General features: G+C 52.1%; 2 protein-coding genes across 2 annotated transcripts in view; one reads left to right on the top strand and one right to left on the bottom strand.

Moving 5' to 3' along the window:
* Mgrn1 (mahogunin ring finger 1) overlaps nt 1-1,488 on the bottom strand; it is a 53,593-nt gene extending 52,105 nt beyond the window's left edge. Inside the window, 1 exon segment of the mRNA XM_038325325.1 lies at nt 1,255-1,488. Within this exon segment, the coding sequence (XP_038181253.1) occupies nt 1,255-1,342 (88 nt within the window). The 5' untranslated portion in view covers nt 1,343-1,488.
* A 5,665-nt stretch (nt 1,489-7,153) lies between these two features.
* Nucleotides 7,154-13,123, top strand: Ubald1 (UBA like domain containing 1). The gene is made up of 3 exons (XM_038328894.1): nt 7,154-7,985; nt 11,521-11,580; nt 12,065-13,123. Exons 1-3 carry the CDS (start codon nt 7,866-7,868, stop codon nt 12,413-12,415), a joined length of 531 nt encoding a protein of 176 aa, XP_038184822.1. The 5' UTR covers nt 7,154-7,865; the 3' UTR covers nt 12,416-13,123.
* The last annotated feature ends 5,601 nt before the right edge of the window (nt 13,124-18,724 follow it).

Raw genomic sequence — 18,724 nt, 5'->3', positions numbered from 1 at the left:
AACAAGTCTTGAAGTTTCACCCAAAATGTTTGAAGGAAGCAGATACTTTTGGACCACACAGGAAATCTGATCCAATTGGTCTGAAAACATCTGAAAAGCAAACATCACATTGGACACCCAAAAGACTGGACCTAAAGGCCCGTTTGGAGGCCAGTGATAGGTTCAATGTTCTACCCCACCAGGAAACTATATAAATAAATGTAGCTAAAGTTCTGTCCAGCCACACTCATCCATTATCAGGGCAACAAGCATTGCTGGGTATAGTGGGGGCACACCAGCAATCTCAGCACCAGAAGCTTAAGGCTGGAGAACTACCTCGAGTTTGAAATCAGCTACACAGTGAGGACCAGGCCGGCCAGAGATACATAACAGGGCTTTTGTCTTTAAAACAAAACAAAAAACAAAACAAAACAACAACAACAACAAAAAGGCAGGTCTAGGAATGTGACTAAGTTGATAGAGTACTTGACTAGCATGCACAATGCCCTAACTTCAAGTCTCCAGGGTCTCATAAAATTGAGCAAAATGGAACACACTTGTAATCCGAGCATTGTAGGGTAGAGGCAGGTGAACCAGATGTTCAGCATCACTCTCGGCTATATAATGAGTTGAGCTAGCCTGGGCTACGTAAGACGATCTGTATTTATTTATTTGTTTGTTTGTTTGTTTGTTTGTTTTTTAAAGCAGAGGAGGAAACAGGAGCGAGCCTCCTCTGGGAGCCCACATCTGATGCTGGTCCCAGCTCCCATAATCTATCAGTGTGTCTGCCCTGAACAAGAAGGCAGAGTACGATAGTTCTCTGCAACCATTTCAACTACTATCCAGTCCTCCAGGGGAACCCCAGTAGTTCCCCATCGATCATCTCCCTGAGTCAAATACTAGTGTCCCGCACCCGAACGCTAGGAAGAAAAGCCTGGATCCAAATGCGAAAGAGTTGTCACGATCCGGGACCGGTTTTCATGCCTCCAAAGCTGGCGAACCCCGGAGGTGATCTCTGATCCCAGAGATGCCAAGCTCGGATGTGTAGGGCTGTGCAAAGTAACTGGCCCAAGGTCACCAGTTAGGAAGGGGCCGCAGAGGGTGCGACAGCGGCCAGTTGGGATAGCCAGGGCCACAGCCACGCCTCAGACTCCACAGGTACCAGGAAGGGGCACAGGAGGACGGTCCGCCGCAGGACAGGGCGCTCGCTCGTCTGGTCCCCAAGCCTTCTGGTGTCCCCAGCCCCCGCTCCAGCCCGCGCCCCCGGAAGCTCACCCGACTTCGGGGGATAGCGGTAGGCTGAGTTGGCCTGAATGTCGATGTCCTCCACGCCTGCGATGCGGCGACTCAGGATGGAGCCCATGGTGCGCGGTTCGGCTGGCCGGTCGGAGAGGAAGGGGTGACGGCTGCGGCGTCCTCACACCGACATGGCCCAAAGCAGGCCGCACAGAGGCGCGTCCACCACTGCGGTAGCACCTCCCTATAACCCCCGCCCCCGGCCGCCCTGGCCTAGCCTGGCGCCCCGCCCCGCCCCGTCCCGCAGCTCCAGGGGAAATGGAGTCCGCTCCGGCCTGGCGCGCAGGACCACGGAGCGCGGAGCGCGTGCGCACTATGCTTCCCAGATGACCCTCACGTGAGCTGCCACGACGGGACAAACCAAGAAGCCCAGGCTGCGAGGGGGGTACCACCCTCAGACGATGCTAACCTCTGAGGCCAAGATGGATGTTGACCCCAGAATGCCTCAGTCCCTTCATTTTCTATCTACAGTTAGATACTTGTGGGAGCTCCAGCGTCTCCCACATCAACCCAGTCTGAAAATCTCTGCATACCACAGTGGCTCTCCCCACTTCCCGAGCTCTTCTCCAGTCCCCCAGCCGCAAAGGGAACACCTTTTACCTGTCTGGAACTGGGTGGCCTCCAAGCTCTTACAGGAATGCGGAACTTGGTTGGGTCCTGGCCAAAACCCAGATCACCTCTGTCGGTCAAGACATTTGCAATGGGTACGTAATTTTACAGCACCCACTGAACACAGATTTCTCCCCACATTTACACATTTTACACATAGGAAATCTGAGGCACAAAGCAGGGTAGACTGTAAGTAAAGCAAGTTCAGAAGAATCAAGATACCGACTGCAACATTACAACTTGACTCTCACACTTCAGTAAGGATGCCAAGAAGTCTGTTTTTATGATTTTCAGATAAGGAACTGAGTTTCTTAGACATGCTTCCCAACTTGAACCTGCTGTGCCAGAGCAGCTAGCAGCTAGGACTAGCAGCAGGTGAAGCGTCAGATGGCAAATTCACCATAGTCCAAACTAGAATGCACTACACCTGAACAAAGTCCTCTAGGCTCCTCCCACGAAGGGGTCTGCAGGGTGCAGAGAAGGTCAGCTGCACAGGCCTTGCCGACCTTCTTAAAGAGCGAAGTGAAGGCAAGAGACCCTCAAGTGAGGGAGAAGGTAGGGAGACATAGCAAGAGGAGGGACGCAGCCGAAGCACTCAGATACTATGAGTAGACAGACTGAGAGCAGGCCGAGGAGGTGACCGAAATGGCTGGATGATGGAATAACAGATACAATATATATAAGTGAATAATATAACATTCAAAGGACAAAGGGCTAGCCCTGGAACCAGTACTGAGAAAGGGAGTGGCTGTCCAATCAGAGGGCACGCTCAGGTTGCCATTCACCAGAAACAAGATTTCCCTGGAGACCATGCTGTTGAGACTAACAGGACCAGAGAGGGCCCTCCAACTAAGGAGTGTGAATGAGCATCCTAAGAGGCTACATTTCCTGGCTGGGAAGCTCTTTTTCTTCTTACATGGGAACCAAAGTTCCATAGTCTGAAGTGACTTCCTTTGTCCCTCAAGGAGCAGGCTTTACCATCCACCTCTACTGTGCCTCCCACCCCAGCAACCTCCTCCATCCCCAAAGAGTCACGCTTCTGGTTATCCTTCAGCTAAGGCTGCTCCAGAGTAATTAATTGTATGGGAGCTCTCCAAATTCCTTCAAACTCAACATACACCAGCAAATTAGCACTACAGACCAGTAAAGAAAGAAAACCACAATACCTTTGTAAACACACTTAGAATCACAAGGCTTCACACACTAATGACTACAGTGGGGATGTGTCTGGACCAATCGAAGCAAGGCCCTGATTATTCAACTGCACCAACGATGCAATTTCAATACATGTACGTCACAGGCTGCATTGAAGACAGTCACTGGGAACTACATAGCTCCTCTGCATCCCACCACCCTCTCTGTGACCACGGCACCTACTGCAACCAACTTAAGCTGCAGAGGAACCATGACTGCCTGGCTCAAGTGCCACAGCCACCACAAAGCTCATAGCGACACGCTCTTGACGGGCATCCCGTTCAGTCCGTGGCAGAACCAGAATCCATGGACAACTCGAGTCACTGTGCTTGCATTTGCAACTGCACCAGGGTAGTTCAATTACTCAGGATTTCAATTTCACCAGGAATCTTGAACACCAAAATGAAATGACCCATATATGACAATGAAGAGAATGCAGGTGTTCATTTTTTAAAAATATTTATTTAGTGTACAGTATTCTGTCTGCTTGTATGCCTGCAGGCCAGATGAGGGCACCAGACCCCATTACAGATGGTTGTGGTTGCTGGGAATTGAACTCAGGACCATATGGAACAGCAGGCAATGCTCTTAACCACTGAGCCATCTCTCCAGCCCTGAGAACTCAGGTGTTTAATGGAGCCTGAGCACATTTCATACCCTATGAGCCCTACATTGGCTAAACTTCTTTTTTTCCAGACAGTGCCTGTCTGTATCCCAGGTTGGTCTCCAAGTCATGATTCTAAGTGCTGGGAGTATAAGTATGCACAGCCACACCCAACTCCAGGACCAAACACTGTTTATATGTTGTCATCTTGCCTGAGGGATCTACACATAGTCTCTCATTTAGTTCTCTGGCATGAGTTCTATTTTCATTCTCAATTTACCCAAGAGGAAAAAGTAAGGTTCATGCAAATAAAATGCCCCACTCCAGTCACATAGGAGACAAATAGAGTGATAGCTAGTGTTGTCAGTCTAACGGAATCTCCAATCACCTAGGAGATGGTCCCCTAACGTGACTCTGTGTGTTTGTCTTGATTATATTAACTAATGTAGGACGACACATCTTAACCATGAGTGGCAGCATTTCCTAAACAGTATCAATCATTTGAGATGTTGATAGTGGGTTCCCAGACTGTATGAAACAGAGAAGGCTGGGCCACTGGGATAGTTCCACTGGGAAAGGTACTTGCCACTGGGCCTGACTTTGATCCCATATCACAGAAGGCAACAACTGACTCCAGAAAGTTTTCTTTGGACTCCACACGTTCACCATGGCATTCATACACCCCCAAACACAATTGAAGTGGGATGTCCTTCTGTATATATGTGACTTTTATTGGCTAATGAATAAAGCTGTTTTGGCCAGGAGTTTGGAGCATTCCTGGTTAGCTCTTACATCTTAAATTAACCCACTTCTATTCATCTGTGTATCACCACGAGGCTATGGTTTACCAGAAAGATTCTATTGTCTTTATCCTTCAGCAACTACACGGCGTTTCTTTTGACTCTGCCTACTCTATCTCTGTTTGGGTTTCCTGCCTGGCTTTACTCTGCTAAGCCATTGGTCAAAATGGTTTTATTTATTAGCCGAAAAAAGCAACACATATACAGAAGGACGTCCCACATCACACAATAAATAAGATAAAATGGAGGTGATATGAGCCTGGATCCTGTTTTCTGGACTGTGGATGTGATGTGACCAACTGCCTCAAGCTCCCACCCCAACTTCTCTGCCACAGTGAACCATCCCCTGCCACTGTGAGGTGGGATAAACTCTTTCTACTTTAAATATCTTGAGCTCTTAGATCAGTGAGCTTGAGACAGACAATCTGGTGTAGTCTTCTTCAAAAAACAAAAAAGAAAAGTTCCTTCTGGTTAATCTCCTAACAGGTGCATGCGAATCTCGTATGTGTTGTATGTTATGTGCATGTGTGGTGCACACATACTGCATTTGGTTACTGCCTGCTTCGATCATAGACAAGGAAAATCCTGAGGGCTCTGATATTCTCACTGAAGTGAAGATCCTGGGCAAGGCAGGTATTGCACCAAGTAGCCATATTATTAAACATCATTCTTATTGGAATTCAGGTACTTCAAAGCCCCTCCAGCTGTTTATCCACATGCTGCTGGAATATAAGCTCCACTATCAACATATTAAATGACTAATTTTATTCAACAAATATTTATTTGCTACCATGTGTCAGGTGATGAGTCAGGCAACAGAGATCAAAGGGCAGAACACCAGAGGACTATTGAGGAAGTAACCCGCCCTTTATTGACTAGCTCTGTGAACCCAGAAGGTTCTCAACTTAACTGACCCTCAGGTAAGAGAAGGCTGGTACTGGAAATGGCATATTCTCCACCTCACACTCTTCTGGCCCTGCTCTCAGGTCCCATCCCAGGCTGCTAAAAAATCCAAAGTTCCCCGTCCAGCCAGGTGAATGCTGGCAGAACACAGTGTTGCTTTCTTTTCCTGCCACCCCTGGGAAAACCAAGCTAGCTGAGGGAACTCGGGAGTAGGGTGACCTTCCCCCTTGTCAGCCCTTTCTGTTCTGCAATTATAAGGCCCACACGGAATAGATCTTTCTGGGCTAAGCAAGTCACCACGTGCCAAGATAGGGTAGGGGTGTGTGTGTGTGGGGTCTGATCAAGTCACTGAGATGACTACATAAGAGTAGGTGTGTGTTCATGCACGTGTGCGCGGCATTCCTAAATGGAAAAGATCCCCTCGGCTTCTTTTGCCAGAAAGATGCTGCTGGACCAATGGATGCTGCTCTTTTCTTCTAGCTCTAAATGTCACAAGTGTAAGGTTGAAATACATTTTAAGCTTGCTTATCTATAAAAATGGGAGGGGCACTTCCTAGAATGACCAAGGACAGATCTGGTACACAGAGTACCAGGCCCTTTGCTAGGCCCATCATAATCATCCATCCCACACAGCACAGCTAGGAGCGCTCCCACACAAGAGGAACTTGAGGAAACAGCCGTCAAAAATGCCATCCAGGTCTGTCTAGCTACCAACCTGCCCACCTTCCTTCAGGCTTTGTTGCAGTCTCCATGGCAACAAAGGAAGCAGCGCCAGCACTGCCTATCATGTGATTTCCTCGTATGCTGGCTTTGATTACAGTAATGCACATGCGAGATGCTTCCTAGAGATGAAGGCATGTTCTCAGCAAAAGCAAAAATAGTTTGATACTATTGCTTTGCAAAGAACAGTGCTCTGAGCGACCCCCAAAGGCAGAAAAGAGCTGAAATCTTACTTCCTGTAGACAGATGGGAAAGATGACTAAGAAAAGGAGACACTCGCTTGTCCCGCACCTGCTCATAAGCTAATCTCCCAGCTCTAAATCGCAGGAGTCCTCCCAGCTTCCCTTCAGTACTGCAGAGCCTAGAGACCTTTCAGTCCCTGCCCACCTTCCTCTAACCACCCAATCGGAGAGTCCCTAGGAGTGAGGAACCAGGAAGAGCACAGAAACTTCCCCAGCTATCAATTGGGCTCCATTCCTTCACGGCCGGCCACGGCAGTCCTACTAGGAAACAAAGGATCAGGTGTATTAAAACGCCTCAGTAGCCCGCAGTCTGCTCCCAAGGTCTGCGCTAACTTCCTTGGGGCAGTGTAAGTGTTATGAGTGCCCATTTGTTCACGGGGTGTCTGACCTAACGCCCCCATCCGGGTCGGTTCTACTGTGTGTGGCAGGGGGCCAGGGAGAGCAAAGAACCCAGCCACCGTCACTAAGGCCAGGGAACAACGCCAGCTCTCGCCCCCAGCCTCCGGTGACGGTCCCCGCTTCGGGCCCGCCGCTCTCCCACCCGCGACACCAACCGGAAACGGCATGTGCGGGGCTGTAAACACGGCTTGCAACACCCCACCCCACCCCTCCGCTCCCGACCCCGCCTCCACGCCACGTGACGCGCCCGCCCCCGCCGCCGCCTGATTGGACGGCCAGCTTTGTTTACCTTATATGGCCAGGTCCTAACACCCCGCGGCCGCCCATTGGCGAAGTCACGGCCTCACTCAGGTGACGTCACCAGACACAGAAAGATGCAAATAAACCGGGGTATTCTGGGAATGGCAGTTCGTGGCCGCTCTCGTAAGAGCTCCGCGCGGTCCTGGCGCCCGCAAGATTACGGAGGTTTTTCTGCTTTTGCGTGGGAAAGGGAGAACCGAAGGGAAAGGGACTCCAGCGCTCCAGAGACCACTGGCCTGGCCAGAGTTTCACAGGGGCTGTCTTTTCTGTGGACGCTCCTCCTGCGCAACTGGCCGAGACTTAGGCGCGACGCCTTGCTTGCGCAGGAAGGCTTCGTGGAGGTGGTGACTTAAAGCAGCACCTGGAAAAGGCAGATGCTGTGGTTCACCGAGCGTCTTCTAAGTCTCGGGACTTTCGGAGCCTTGCAGCCTAAGGCAGTGGAGTTTGGTCAAAGCTTTCGGAGAGCCCACTAAGAGAGTGTCTGCTAACACTGTGATGCTAAGCACGGCAGGCTGCAGGACGTGACAAACCTGTGCTGAGGTCCCGGTTCCAGACTAGGCATCATAGCCTGGAGCGGGAGCTGCGCGCCCTATTGAGATCCGCTAGAGAAAGGGCGTCCTCTCTCCTCCCCGGTCCGTTCGGCGGGGGCGTCGCGGACTACACATCCCAGCATGCTCCGCCGGCCGCCGGGCAGCGAGGCGCGGTGAGTCAGAGCGCACAGTAAATATTTGTATTAGCCGGGGCCGGCTCGCTAATGGTGGACGCGTGAGGCGAGGCGCGAGCGCGCAGGGAGGCCGGAGCGGGCTGCGCGGCGGCGCCATGTCCGTGAACATGGACGAGCTCAAACACCAGGTGATGATCAACCAGTTCGTGCTGACGGCGGGCTGTGCGGCCGACCAGGCGAAGCAACTGCTGCAGGCGGCCCACTGGCAGTTCGAGGTGCGTAGGGGGACCGGGGACAGGCGCAGGCGGTGTGGACACGTGCCGGGGTGCGGACTGCGGGCTTTACCGACGGCCAGGCCCGGGCCCCGGAATCGGGGCTGCCCGGGGACCCGGCGATCAGGACAGGGATCCCCCCCCCCCACACACACACCTTTGTCCCGGTAACGGCCGAGGGCGAAACAGACGGCCGCCTGGAGGACGCCCAGGGCCGGGCCGGAGGCGGAGTCGCTCCGAGCGAACGGTCCCAGGGTCGGTGTGCCCGGTGGGCGTCTTGCGGCGTGTGCGCACACGTACATGTGCATCTGTATTTACGCACGCACCACGCTTGGGCGTCAGCAGGGCAGATCGAAGGTTTTGGGCATGTGGGCGCTTGTGTGGACACGAAGTCCGGCCCGAGACCGTGTCTGATGTAGGGATAACGTGTGTCATGTTTGGTGTGTGTGTGCGCGTACATAGGTGGCGGTTTGCGAATGGTAGCATTGCTGGGTATGGTGCCGTGTGTGTACACACGCGGCATGGAGTGTATAGGTGGTGTGCAGGATCATCACACTAAATTGTTAGGGTGTGTATATGTGTACCCCAGTCCGAAGGTGTGACTTCCTTATGAAGGCCCGGGTGTCCTCAGGCCTGACAGAGGAACCTGTACCTTGGGGTATTGTATTGCACACGGTTCACTAATTTTAGGTCATTCTAGACAGGAGCGGGAATGGCAATCTGGCTCCCAGCTACTCCCAGGTTTCTTTTGACCTGTAAAGTACTGTGCTCAGTCTTTTGCGTTAAGATAAGATGCCTCTTATCCTCTAACTCAAACCCCAGCTTCTCTCCTTGTTAGCATCTAGAGATGAGGCCAGAGGGCTTGAAGCCACGTTCCTCCCAGGTGTGTGGTCACAGTGAGCTAGAGCCAGTCTAGTAGTATGTGTCCAGTTGGGAACCCCAGAACGTGGTTTCCCAGTGGGAGCCATCCCACAGAAGTCTCTGGGAAGAGACCTAGTCTTAGCTTCCTGGTGCAGGGGTGGGATGAAAAACGTGCCCTCCCTCCCACCTCTGTAAACCAAGCCTTTGCTCTGCTTCCCTCCTTCCCACCAGACTTTCAGGCCTTTGCGCCTGTGCAGGAGATGGGAGGGGAGGCTTCATTCTTCAGCCTCAGTTTCCACACCCCTGGGGGTAGCAGGGTTTGAATCAGCCTCTAAGGCCTGAATGGTTGGCCTCTCCCCTCCCCCCCTGCAGCCCCACCCCAGGGAAGTGCCCTACTCCCCACCTCTGCCACAATCCTAATCTGCCCAGTCTCTGGGGCTGGATGTGGTAAAACTTGTAAAACCACATTCATGGCAGTCGCTGGAGCCCAGTGGCTGTGCTCGCAGGCTCCCTCCTTGCCTCAGGCTGGGCAGGCAGGTGTCCCATGGGAAGCCGGCTGTGGGGAGGACTCTCAGCCCACCTATCAGTTTGGGACAGTCTGTCCCTCAGGCTTGAAGGAATCACCTGAAAAATATGGCTGTAAAGATTAGGGGAAACTGTCCCCATGAAGATTAGGGGCTTCCTGCAGCCTGGAAACAGTCTTACTGACACAGCTAGGGTCTCTGTGCTCTTGGCTTTGCACAGTCCACCCCATCACCATAGATAAAATTAAGAGTAGGCTGTGGACCACCACCACCCTTGACCTGAGGCATCTGCCTAGGAATGAGGGGTTCATCTGGTTAGCACTCCCTCTCCCTCCTGATTGACGGTATACTCCAGGCAGTGTTTCTGGGTCACATTCTCAGACTCAGGTGCTAATGGGGGCAGAGGCTGTGGGGGAGGGGACCTCTGTGTAGCTGAGCAGTTTCTCAGTGGCCTTTAGAGGACAGTTCCAAGTATGTCATGTCGGAGTCCTGGGTGGGTGGGTGCGTGGGGGAGCAGCTGACCCTGCCATGAAGTCTTGGGTGTCACCAGGTTCATCCCCACTCAATGCTTGGGAACTGTGGTGTTGGGTGTCTCCAGCAGGAGATGCCCAGGATAGTTCACTTGAATATATTTGAATATATTTGGGGCAGAAAAAGAGCAAGCCCTGGGAGTCAGACTGGGTTTCTGGGTGTGTTGGTGAGGCGTGGGGCCTGGAGTCCCGCTGGCTTTGGGCTGGCTTGCCCGTCTGAGGAGTAATAATGCTTCAAGACTGGGACTTGGCAGGCTCCTCAGGACTCCTCACCCACTGACAGCCTTCCTAACCCAGCACTTTCACAAGAGCAGCCAGTTTCCTCTTTTCCTGAAGGGGCCCAAGACAGGCCATGGTCAATACAAACATCACCCTTTAGGTTTCCTGAAGCCACTTTGGAGCTGCCTTCCCCGGGTCCCTTTTTCACTGCACTCTTTGGCCAGTTTTGAGTTTGCCTAGAATCTCAGTCCAGGATTCTGCCCCCATCACTACCTCATGCCAGCCAAGAGCTTTAAAAAAGAAAGTTACTTCACCCTCAGTTTTCCTGTCTGTAAAATGGATGATATCATTTCTGGCTTCTGGGGTTGATGATGGATGATGTGTCCCTATTTTTTTATTTGATTTTTTTTTTGAGGCCGAGTTTTTTTGTGCAGTAGACTAGGCTGTCCCGGAACTCACTTTGTAGACCAGGCTGGCCTTGAACTCAGAAATCTGCTTGCGTCTGCCTCCTGAGTGTTGGTATAAAAGGTGTACATCACCATGTCCGCCAGAAGTGTTCCTGTTTTGATGGAGCCCTGCTTGAAGAGGCTGTAGCTTGGAACCAGCCAACAGCAGGTGGCTGCGGAGTTGTTTTCAGTTTGTGGTGGGTTCAGTTTCTGGGTCACTGTCAAGCTTTCCATGTTAGGGCCATCCCTCTAGAGAGAAGCAGATCTCTACCCTGTAGGCTAAGACTAATTCCTTAAGGGTTCCATGGCCCAGACTGGAGAGATGGTTAAGAGCTCTGGTTGCCAGAGGACCCAGGTTCTCAGATCCCAGCAACCAAACCACGGCTCAAAACTGTCTGCAACTCTAGTTTCAAGGAACCCAACAGACACATGTGCAGGCAAAACACCAGTGTAGTACATAAAGAAAATAAAGTCATTTAAGCCAGACGGTCATGGCATACACCTTTAATCCCATCACTCAGTAGACAGGCAGGTGGATCTCTGAGTTCGGGGCTAGCCTGGTCTACAGAGCAAGTTCCAGGACAGGCTCCAAAGCTACACAGAGAAACCTTGTCTTCCCCCCCAAAAAAATAATAATAAAATAAATTTTAAAAAGTGAAAAGAGTCCCTGGCTCACATATGAGGAAACTGAGGCTCAAATGAGGATTTGCCACCCATTGGTGACAGACCCAGGCCATGATAGAGTCCAGACAGTGCCGGGGTAGGGGACTGGGCTTCAGTAAGCCACAGACACCTGACTGGTGGCAAAAAGATGTTATACAGGTCTTTACTATCCATCCAGCCTGCTGTAGGTTCCATGACACCTCCTCAGGTAGCAGTCACAGGCACACTGCTGGACCTTAGCTCACCCTGTCCCACTGGGATGGTTGAATGGTAAACACAGTCTTTCTCCCTGCAGACAGCTCTCAGCGCCTTTTTCCAGGAGACCAACATCCCCTACAGCCACCACCACCAGATGGTAAGTGTCCCCTGGAGACACAAAAATGGTCACACTGGCGACTCCTAGTCTGGGGGGGGGGGGCGGTGGACTTACTGGCTCCACCTAGGGAGACCTTAGGTGGAGGAGGGTGGTGCACTGGGAGGGTAGGCCTTGCATGAGGTGGGTCTACAGGAGTGTGGACAGCCTGGGCCCTTCAGAACCCAAGAACACTGGCCCTTGGAGCTCAGCTCCCGCCAGGCAGTCTGCCAGGGCTGCCGTGCTGACCACAAGCTGGAAAGCCTCTTGCCCAAGGCAGGAGGCATTGTGCCAGGTGGTATGATCTCCATGAAGCCAGGCCAACCCATCTTGATGCCTTTTCCTGTGATCTATTCCCTGGGTGGTGGGCCAGCTGGGGCTGCAAGCAGCTCACATGACTCCCAATAACTCCTGGGTATGTGTCTCCTTTTTAGACCCTATTAGATAGGGATGCTCAGTCCTCCGTCTGTCCTTTCTTCCCCCACAGATGTGCACTCCCGCCAACACCCCTGCCACGCCCCCCAACTTCCCTGATGCCCTCACCATGTTCTCCCGTCTCAAGGCCTCTGAAAGCTTCCACAGTGGTGGCAGCAGCGGCAGCCCAATGGCCACGTCGGCCACGTCACCCCCACCGCATTTCCCTCATGCCACTGGCAGCTTTGCAACACCCAGCTGGCCAACTGCAGCCTCGCCCCCAGGAGGCCCACAGCACCACCAGTCTCAGCCGCCCCTGTGGACTCCGGCACCCCCTTCCCCAGCTTCAGACTGGCCTCCTCTGGCCCCCCAACAGGCCACCTCAGAACCAAGGGCCCACCCTGCCATGGAGGCAGAGAGATAAGGGAGGCCCCTCCCCCCTCCCGGAGGCCAGGGCCCCGTGGGGTGGGGGAGAGGATGTCTCTGTGGGCCCCTTCACCCCTCCTCTGTCTGCACCCACATACCCCAGAGCCCTGGAGGGGAGAGACTGGACTCTAGCCAGGCAGTCTTGTGCCAGCATGCACAGCTGCACACATGCAAGTTCACAGCACAGGAACCCCCAGCTCGCATGGATTTGACTCAAAAGTGGCTTGGGTGCCTGGTGGGCAGCGCCTTGGAGACCAAGCAGCCATCCCAACGGAGACTCACCTGCCTGGCCCCACCACCTGGAGTGTTTCAAAGAATCACTTGGTGGCGGAGATGTGGCTGACTCCTGTCTTGAGGCCAGTAGGCCTAGATCCCCACCCTTGGGAATGCAGAGCCTTCTCCGCATGTGTGCGTGTAGCTGTGTCTATGTATTTATACGTGTGTCGCTCTGGACTTTGCATGTTAGAGTGAGCCCCAAGTCCCTTGGCCCACCACTCCCTTTTCCCAAGGGCCCTGCCGCGCTCCACCTCATCTGCCAGCATTGCTGTTTCCTGCAAAGGATTATGGGAAACTCCAGGACTCTTCTGCCTATCCCTCAGCGCCTGCCTGCTGGGGTTCCCTGCATGTCCCTTCCCCAGAGCCCAGGGGTACCTGATCCCCATTTCCTATCCCCCTTTTAACAAAAGAGAAAAGAATTTCAACCTACTACCAGGCTCTGTAGTCTTGCCTCATGTGTATACTGGGTGTTGCTGACTGCCTCTAGAAAGAGATGCTATGCTGAACAAAAGCCACCCATTCTCGCCTAGCTCCACACTGTTGGATCTTGCTGTCCTGTCTATGTTGTCTGAAGTCATCTAGCCTACCATAGGCTAACTCTGTTAAGTTTCTTAGTCTTTATTCCCAGACTCTCACTTCTTCTGTACCCCTTTTCCTGATGAAATGGTGGATCTCAGCTCTGCTTTGAGCAGGGCTTATACCTGTCTTCTTGGGCTTCACATGGATCTTCTTGAACCTTTAGCCTAGCTGCCAACTCCAGGGCTTGGTTGGTCTCCCATTCCAACCTGGATGCTTATCTGGAGGGAGAGAATTGAAGCAGGAGGAAAAGGAAAGTGAGTTTTACTCTACAGTTCCTCCGTGCAGGGATAGTGGGTGATTGTTTCTAGAGGATCTCTTTAGGGGTGCCCTGCCATGTGGGCCATGTATGGTCTAGTGTGAGGTTCTTGTTTTGTGGGGTTTTCTTTTTGAGTCTGTCCTGGAACTAGCGATTGTAGACCATGCTGGCCTCGAACTCCCAGATCTACCTGCCTCTGCCTCCTGAGTGCTGGGATTAAAGGCGTGTGGCATCGCCCAGCCTAGTGTCAGTTTTTAAATGCTCAGCCGCCCCTGGGTGGCTTGTGATAGACCATACCCACCCTGCTTAAAATAGTGTTTCATGCAAAGTGGGCAGCAGTATCAGCCTGGATCTTGTTGGCTACATAGGGCCTCAGTGTCCAACCCACACCCCAAGTCAGATTCTAACAGGTCCCCTGTTACTAAATAGACCCTGAGAGGTAGTTGGGTTTTGTTTTGCTTTTCAAGACAGGGTTTCTCTGTGTAGCCCTGGCTATCCTGAGTTCACTCTGTATGTGGACCAGACCTCAAACTCCTCCAAGGTGTATGCCACCACCACCACCTGGCTGACCCTGAAGTTTTAAGAAGTACCCCATAAGACATCTAATAAACTGGACCTGAGGCTGACATGGCCTAGCAGTTTGGGGAGGCTGCTGAGAGTTGGGGTTGGGGATCTCAAGTGGTTACACCCACTAAAGCAGAAGGGATTTTCTACCCTCAGCACTGTTAGCGTCTGGGCAGACAGTGTCCCCACAGTGAGGGCTGTCCTATTATACGATGCCCAGCATTCTGGAAACCTGCACACTAGATCGAGTAGCGCCCATCCCAACTGTGGTGATCAAAGCCCTCTGTAGACACCGCTGGTGTATCCTCCGGGGATGGCGGCTGCTGGTCACGTGGTTCACCTGCCTGGCTGCCTAGACAGACCCCAGCTTTCCCCACCCATCTGCATCAGTGCTGGGGAGAGTAGCAGGCAGACAGTGATCCATCCCTCTGCTTACACTTAAAGCCATTTAGTTTACACTTGGAAAAGGTGAGCTCTCTGGTGTGCCAGTTATACTTCAAAGCTGTTACTAAAAATACACAGCTCCCTCTACCAGGTGGTTCTGATGCAGCAGCTAAAGCATACAGCCATCTGACTCCTGAGCTCCAAACTTGAAGGGTGAGGGTAGTTTGAGTGCTTGAAGTTTTTGAGAACTTGTGTGTGGTTTTGTTTTGAGGGAGGGTCTTACTGTGTGGTTCAAGCTAGTCTCGAACTCACCTAAATGCTGAGATTACGGACGTGAACCATTTTTTTTAAAAAATCCATTTTAAGTGTTTCCCAAACAGCCTAGGTTCCAGGCTTCCTAGATCTGCCCTGGATGAGGGTTCTAGACTGCTACTTGAATTTGTATGCTGGAGCCCTCCTGCAGGTGGGACCTAGGAATTCATTTCCTGGTGCTGATGAAAACTCACAGTGGTCACGACTAACTTGAGAGAGCCAGGTATGGCTGATGATACCTCCTAACACAACCCCAGGACCCTCACCAGGAAGCTGAGAGGCAGAAGAGCAGCAACGATCTGTGTGTTCCGAGAAGGTTTAAGCCATCCTTTGCAGTGCTTCCTCTCAAGCACTTCCTAGGAGCAGCCTGAGCACCAGCTGTGGGCTTAAACGCTTGTCTGGCACACATGAAGCCTTGCTGGTGGTCCCTGACACTGCCTAAACGCTCAGGTGTGATAGCACACACCTGTAATCTTCCAGCTCTAGAATACATAACAGGAGGGTCAGAAACTCTGAAAGCAAGCCTGGCATGTAGGAGCCCCTATCTCACAATAGCCACAAAAGCCCCTGTTAAAGCTGATCATGTCCCGCTTGCTCATGAATGGAGTTCTCTTCCACTCTTTAAAGATGACATTTGCAGGTAGAGGGTGCTGGTGCACGCCTTTAATCCCAGCACTTGGGTGGCAGAGGCAGGTGGCTCGCTGTGAATTCGAGGCCAGCCTGATCTACAAAGTGAGTTCTGTAGACCCAGGACAGCCAGGGCTACACAGACTGTCTTCAAAACAAAACAAAGCAAAAAGCCATTTACAGAGTGTGTTTCAAGCTCTGTATGTGTGATTCCCAGAAGACACTTAAACACACAGGAATGAGGGGAAACTCAGCTTTGACAGGTGCTGTCCCCTTTGTGTGAGACTAGAGGACAGTTATCTCAGGCTTATAAATCTTGTGATGGACTCACACTGTTGCCTGTTTTGACACATTGTGTCAGCATTTTAAAGTAAAGAGGTTTCATGTAAAAGCCTCACTTTTGACTTAACCTTGGAAAACTGGAATTTGTGGCCTAGATTACCTCAAGGCCACAAGTGGCGGGAACTGGCCACCACACTAGGAACACAGCCTGGCCACTTCTGGATTGGTCCCTCCATTTCATTGGCTACACAAGTAGCTGTGAAATCCATTTCCAGCTGTTGTCTTGAAATCGGCCAGCCTCTGACAGGGACCTTGCTTTTCACTCAGAGCAACTGCAGAAGGAAAAGCCGGCACTGACTTTTCAGAAGAAGGCAGAGGACACTGGCTGTGAACACGGGTCTACGCTGCTGTCTGTAGCTGTCAGGGTGACCAGACAGCCTTGAAGAGCAGACTTGTTCTTCTCGGGGAGTCTGAGAGGTGGGGGCCACACCCAGGGCTGCTCGGCGTCCCCAGGGTTTGTCCAGTTCTCTATACCATGACCAAGCCAATGCTGGCTATGGTCCTAGAGGTCTCTAAGGGGCTTTTCACAGCAGTCCCTGCCCAGCAGAGGACAAATGAGCCCTTTGACTGGGGTCTCCTGGTGTGGTGAGACCTCTTTGGTTGATTAAAACAAAGCTCTTTTGCTGGGATGCCATTTCCAGTTCCTGTGTCTGGAAAGGCCTCGGTTTGTAGCTATTGCATATGTTTAGGTACAACGTATATCTCAACAGCTCTTTTGATGGGTGAAGCTGGCTCAGGATAGCAGAGCCATGTCTGACCCCAAGCAAGGTGCTGGAGGACCAGTGGCAAAAGTCCTGCTCTAGTCACCAGGCCGATACCCCTGCTGTAGTCAATCTATACAGACCGGATAAGGCAAGGTTGTTGAGAAGAGGAAAGCCTCTCGGGTATGGTGAACTTGGGGGAAGTCACTGCAGAGCCTGACAGCATGGTGTGCTAGGAGTTGGGCCGGAAAGGCTCTTCTGTCCAGCACCAGAGCTTGGCCCTAGTAAACACTGGCTCTCCCAGGACAGACGTTTTTGCCTTGTCAGTAGTTTATGCTTTAGGTTAATGAGTTTGTGATCTTTGACATGGAGAAAATATTTGTGACCTTTCCCAGAAGTGTGGAGCACCGAGCAACACCTGACCTTCACCAGCACATCCAGGTGTTCTCTGCAGACACCTTCCTCTTTGTGCTGCCTGGCCCCCTGCAGCTGCACACCCTCCCTCACCACGCCAGCCGCCTCGGCCTTTGTTTAAAAAATTATTTATTTGTTTATTTGTTTATTTATTTTGGTTGCATGTTTTCCCTGCATGTATACCACATGCAGGCCTTGAGGCTAGCAGAGGGCTTCAGATCCCCCGGAGCTGGAGTTACAGACGGCTGTGAACCACCATGTGGATGCTGGGAATCAAACCTGAATCCTTTGGAACAGCCAGTGCTCTCACCCACTAAGCCCCTTGCTTGTTGTTTTTTGAGTTTGTCTTATTTAGCCCAGGCTGACCTTGAATTCTAAGTAGCTGAGGATGGCCTTGACCTTGCATCTCTGCCTCTACCTCCTGAATGCCAGTAATGCAGGTGTGCACAACCATCACCTCAGTCTTAAAACTCAAAGGCTGACATCCTGAGATGCCCTACGCCAATCGGACAAACCGAGACAGTTGGTCCCCACTCCTCCATTCAGTCTGGTCTTGCAGCTACTCCCAGTCCAGGTATTGTGAGCCCCATGTGGAGGAAAAGGCTGAGACAGGCTTGAGATGGGGCTCTTCTGCTGAGTGCCTCTCCCTGTTGTGGATCACTACCTATGTTCTGTCTCCAAGCTACAAGTCCTCCACTCTAGGGTCCAGCTTGTCTTTGAAGTTGAGTTCCCAAGTAAAAGGATGGCCACTGACCTGCAGAATCGAGGACTTGCCCTTCTCTCCAGGACTGCAGGAGCAAGCTAAGGATTTAAACTTTCAGGAGAGTCTCATAGGACGCTTTGAAATGACCAGCTGGGCTAGACATGAGTTTGTGAGGGAAAGTAGTTCCCTCTTTGAGGACCAGGTGAAGCTCCAAAGTGTCCACTTGCCAGGGACACATGCATTGGCACAGCCCAGACCTCACTTCCCCAGCAACAACCCTCAGCAGCGGAGGAGGGGATGAGCCAGAGAGCTGTGTGCCTCTGAGTCTGTGGAGCCACATGACATGTCTACCCCACGGTTGAAGCAGCTCAGGGAATGTGCTGCCATGGTGCTCAACAGCTTGAGTCTCCGCAGACCTCGAGTGTTCTGGATAGAGACACTGAAGGCTAGCCTCAGTTAGTGGCCAGAAGAGGGGCCAGCAAGGCCCACCCATGAGGAAAATAGACAAGGCCGCTGACTATAGAGGGCTCCAGGCCAAGTTCCACATCTACCAGCTGAAAGGATTAAGTCTTTCTCTTCCTTTAAAAATTGAGACAGGCTTTCTCTGTGTAGCCTTGGCTGTCCTGGAACTCACTCTGTAGACCAGACTGACTTGAACTCAGAGATCTGCCGGCCTCTGCCTCCCAAATGCTGGAATTAAAGGCTACCACCACCACTGCTTGGTAGAGTAAGATTTTATTTTAGGCAGAAAATGGCCAAAATACCTATCTATGGCATGGGGGTGGGGTCTTCAGGGAGGAATAGATAGTGGGTTGCCTAGGTTAGGACTATCCCAGACTCATTTGGACACCTTTGCAAAAAGAAAAGGGGAATTGGCTATGGGTGACCTCGGGCCACAAACTGGAATTGACCAGAGGCCTCAGGGTGCATGGGAAACAGACAAGCATACAACACACCCACACACCAATGGCTTCCTAAACCAAGGGTTTCTTCCAGCACACCAGCCCTAGGCAGCATTTGGAGCTCTCTTTTCCAGATCCCCTCTCCCCGCTCTCCTGGAAAATGCCCCCTCCCAGCTTGCCCCAGCTCCCCACTCAACCCTCATAGGGGAGGAACCTGCCCCCATGAGTTCAGGAAAGTTGTCTGCCT

Source organism: Arvicola amphibius, chromosome 4 (genome assembly GCF_903992535.2).
Source record: "Arvicola amphibius chromosome 4, mArvAmp1.2, whole genome shotgun sequence".
Classification (NCBI taxonomy): Eukaryota; Metazoa; Chordata; class Mammalia; order Rodentia; family Cricetidae; genus Arvicola; species Arvicola amphibius.
The sequence above is the reverse complement of the archived record's forward strand: the minus strand, read 5'-3'. Positions and strand labels throughout refer to the sequence as shown.

Bases quoted from the DNA above. Each gene is read 5' to 3' on its own strand.
- Ubald1 (XM_038328894.1), top strand. From the start codon at position 7,866: ATGTCCGTGAACATGGACGAGCTCAAACACCAGGTGATGATCAACCAG. The intron at 7,986-11,520 runs GTGCGTAGGGGG...TTCTCCCTGCAG, and splicing joins CGGCCCACTGGCAGTTCGAG to ACAGCTCTCAGCGCCTTTTT. The intron at 11,581-12,064 runs GTAAGTGTCCCC...CTTCCCCCACAG, and splicing joins ACAGCCACCACCACCAGATG to ATGTGCACTCCCGCCAACAC.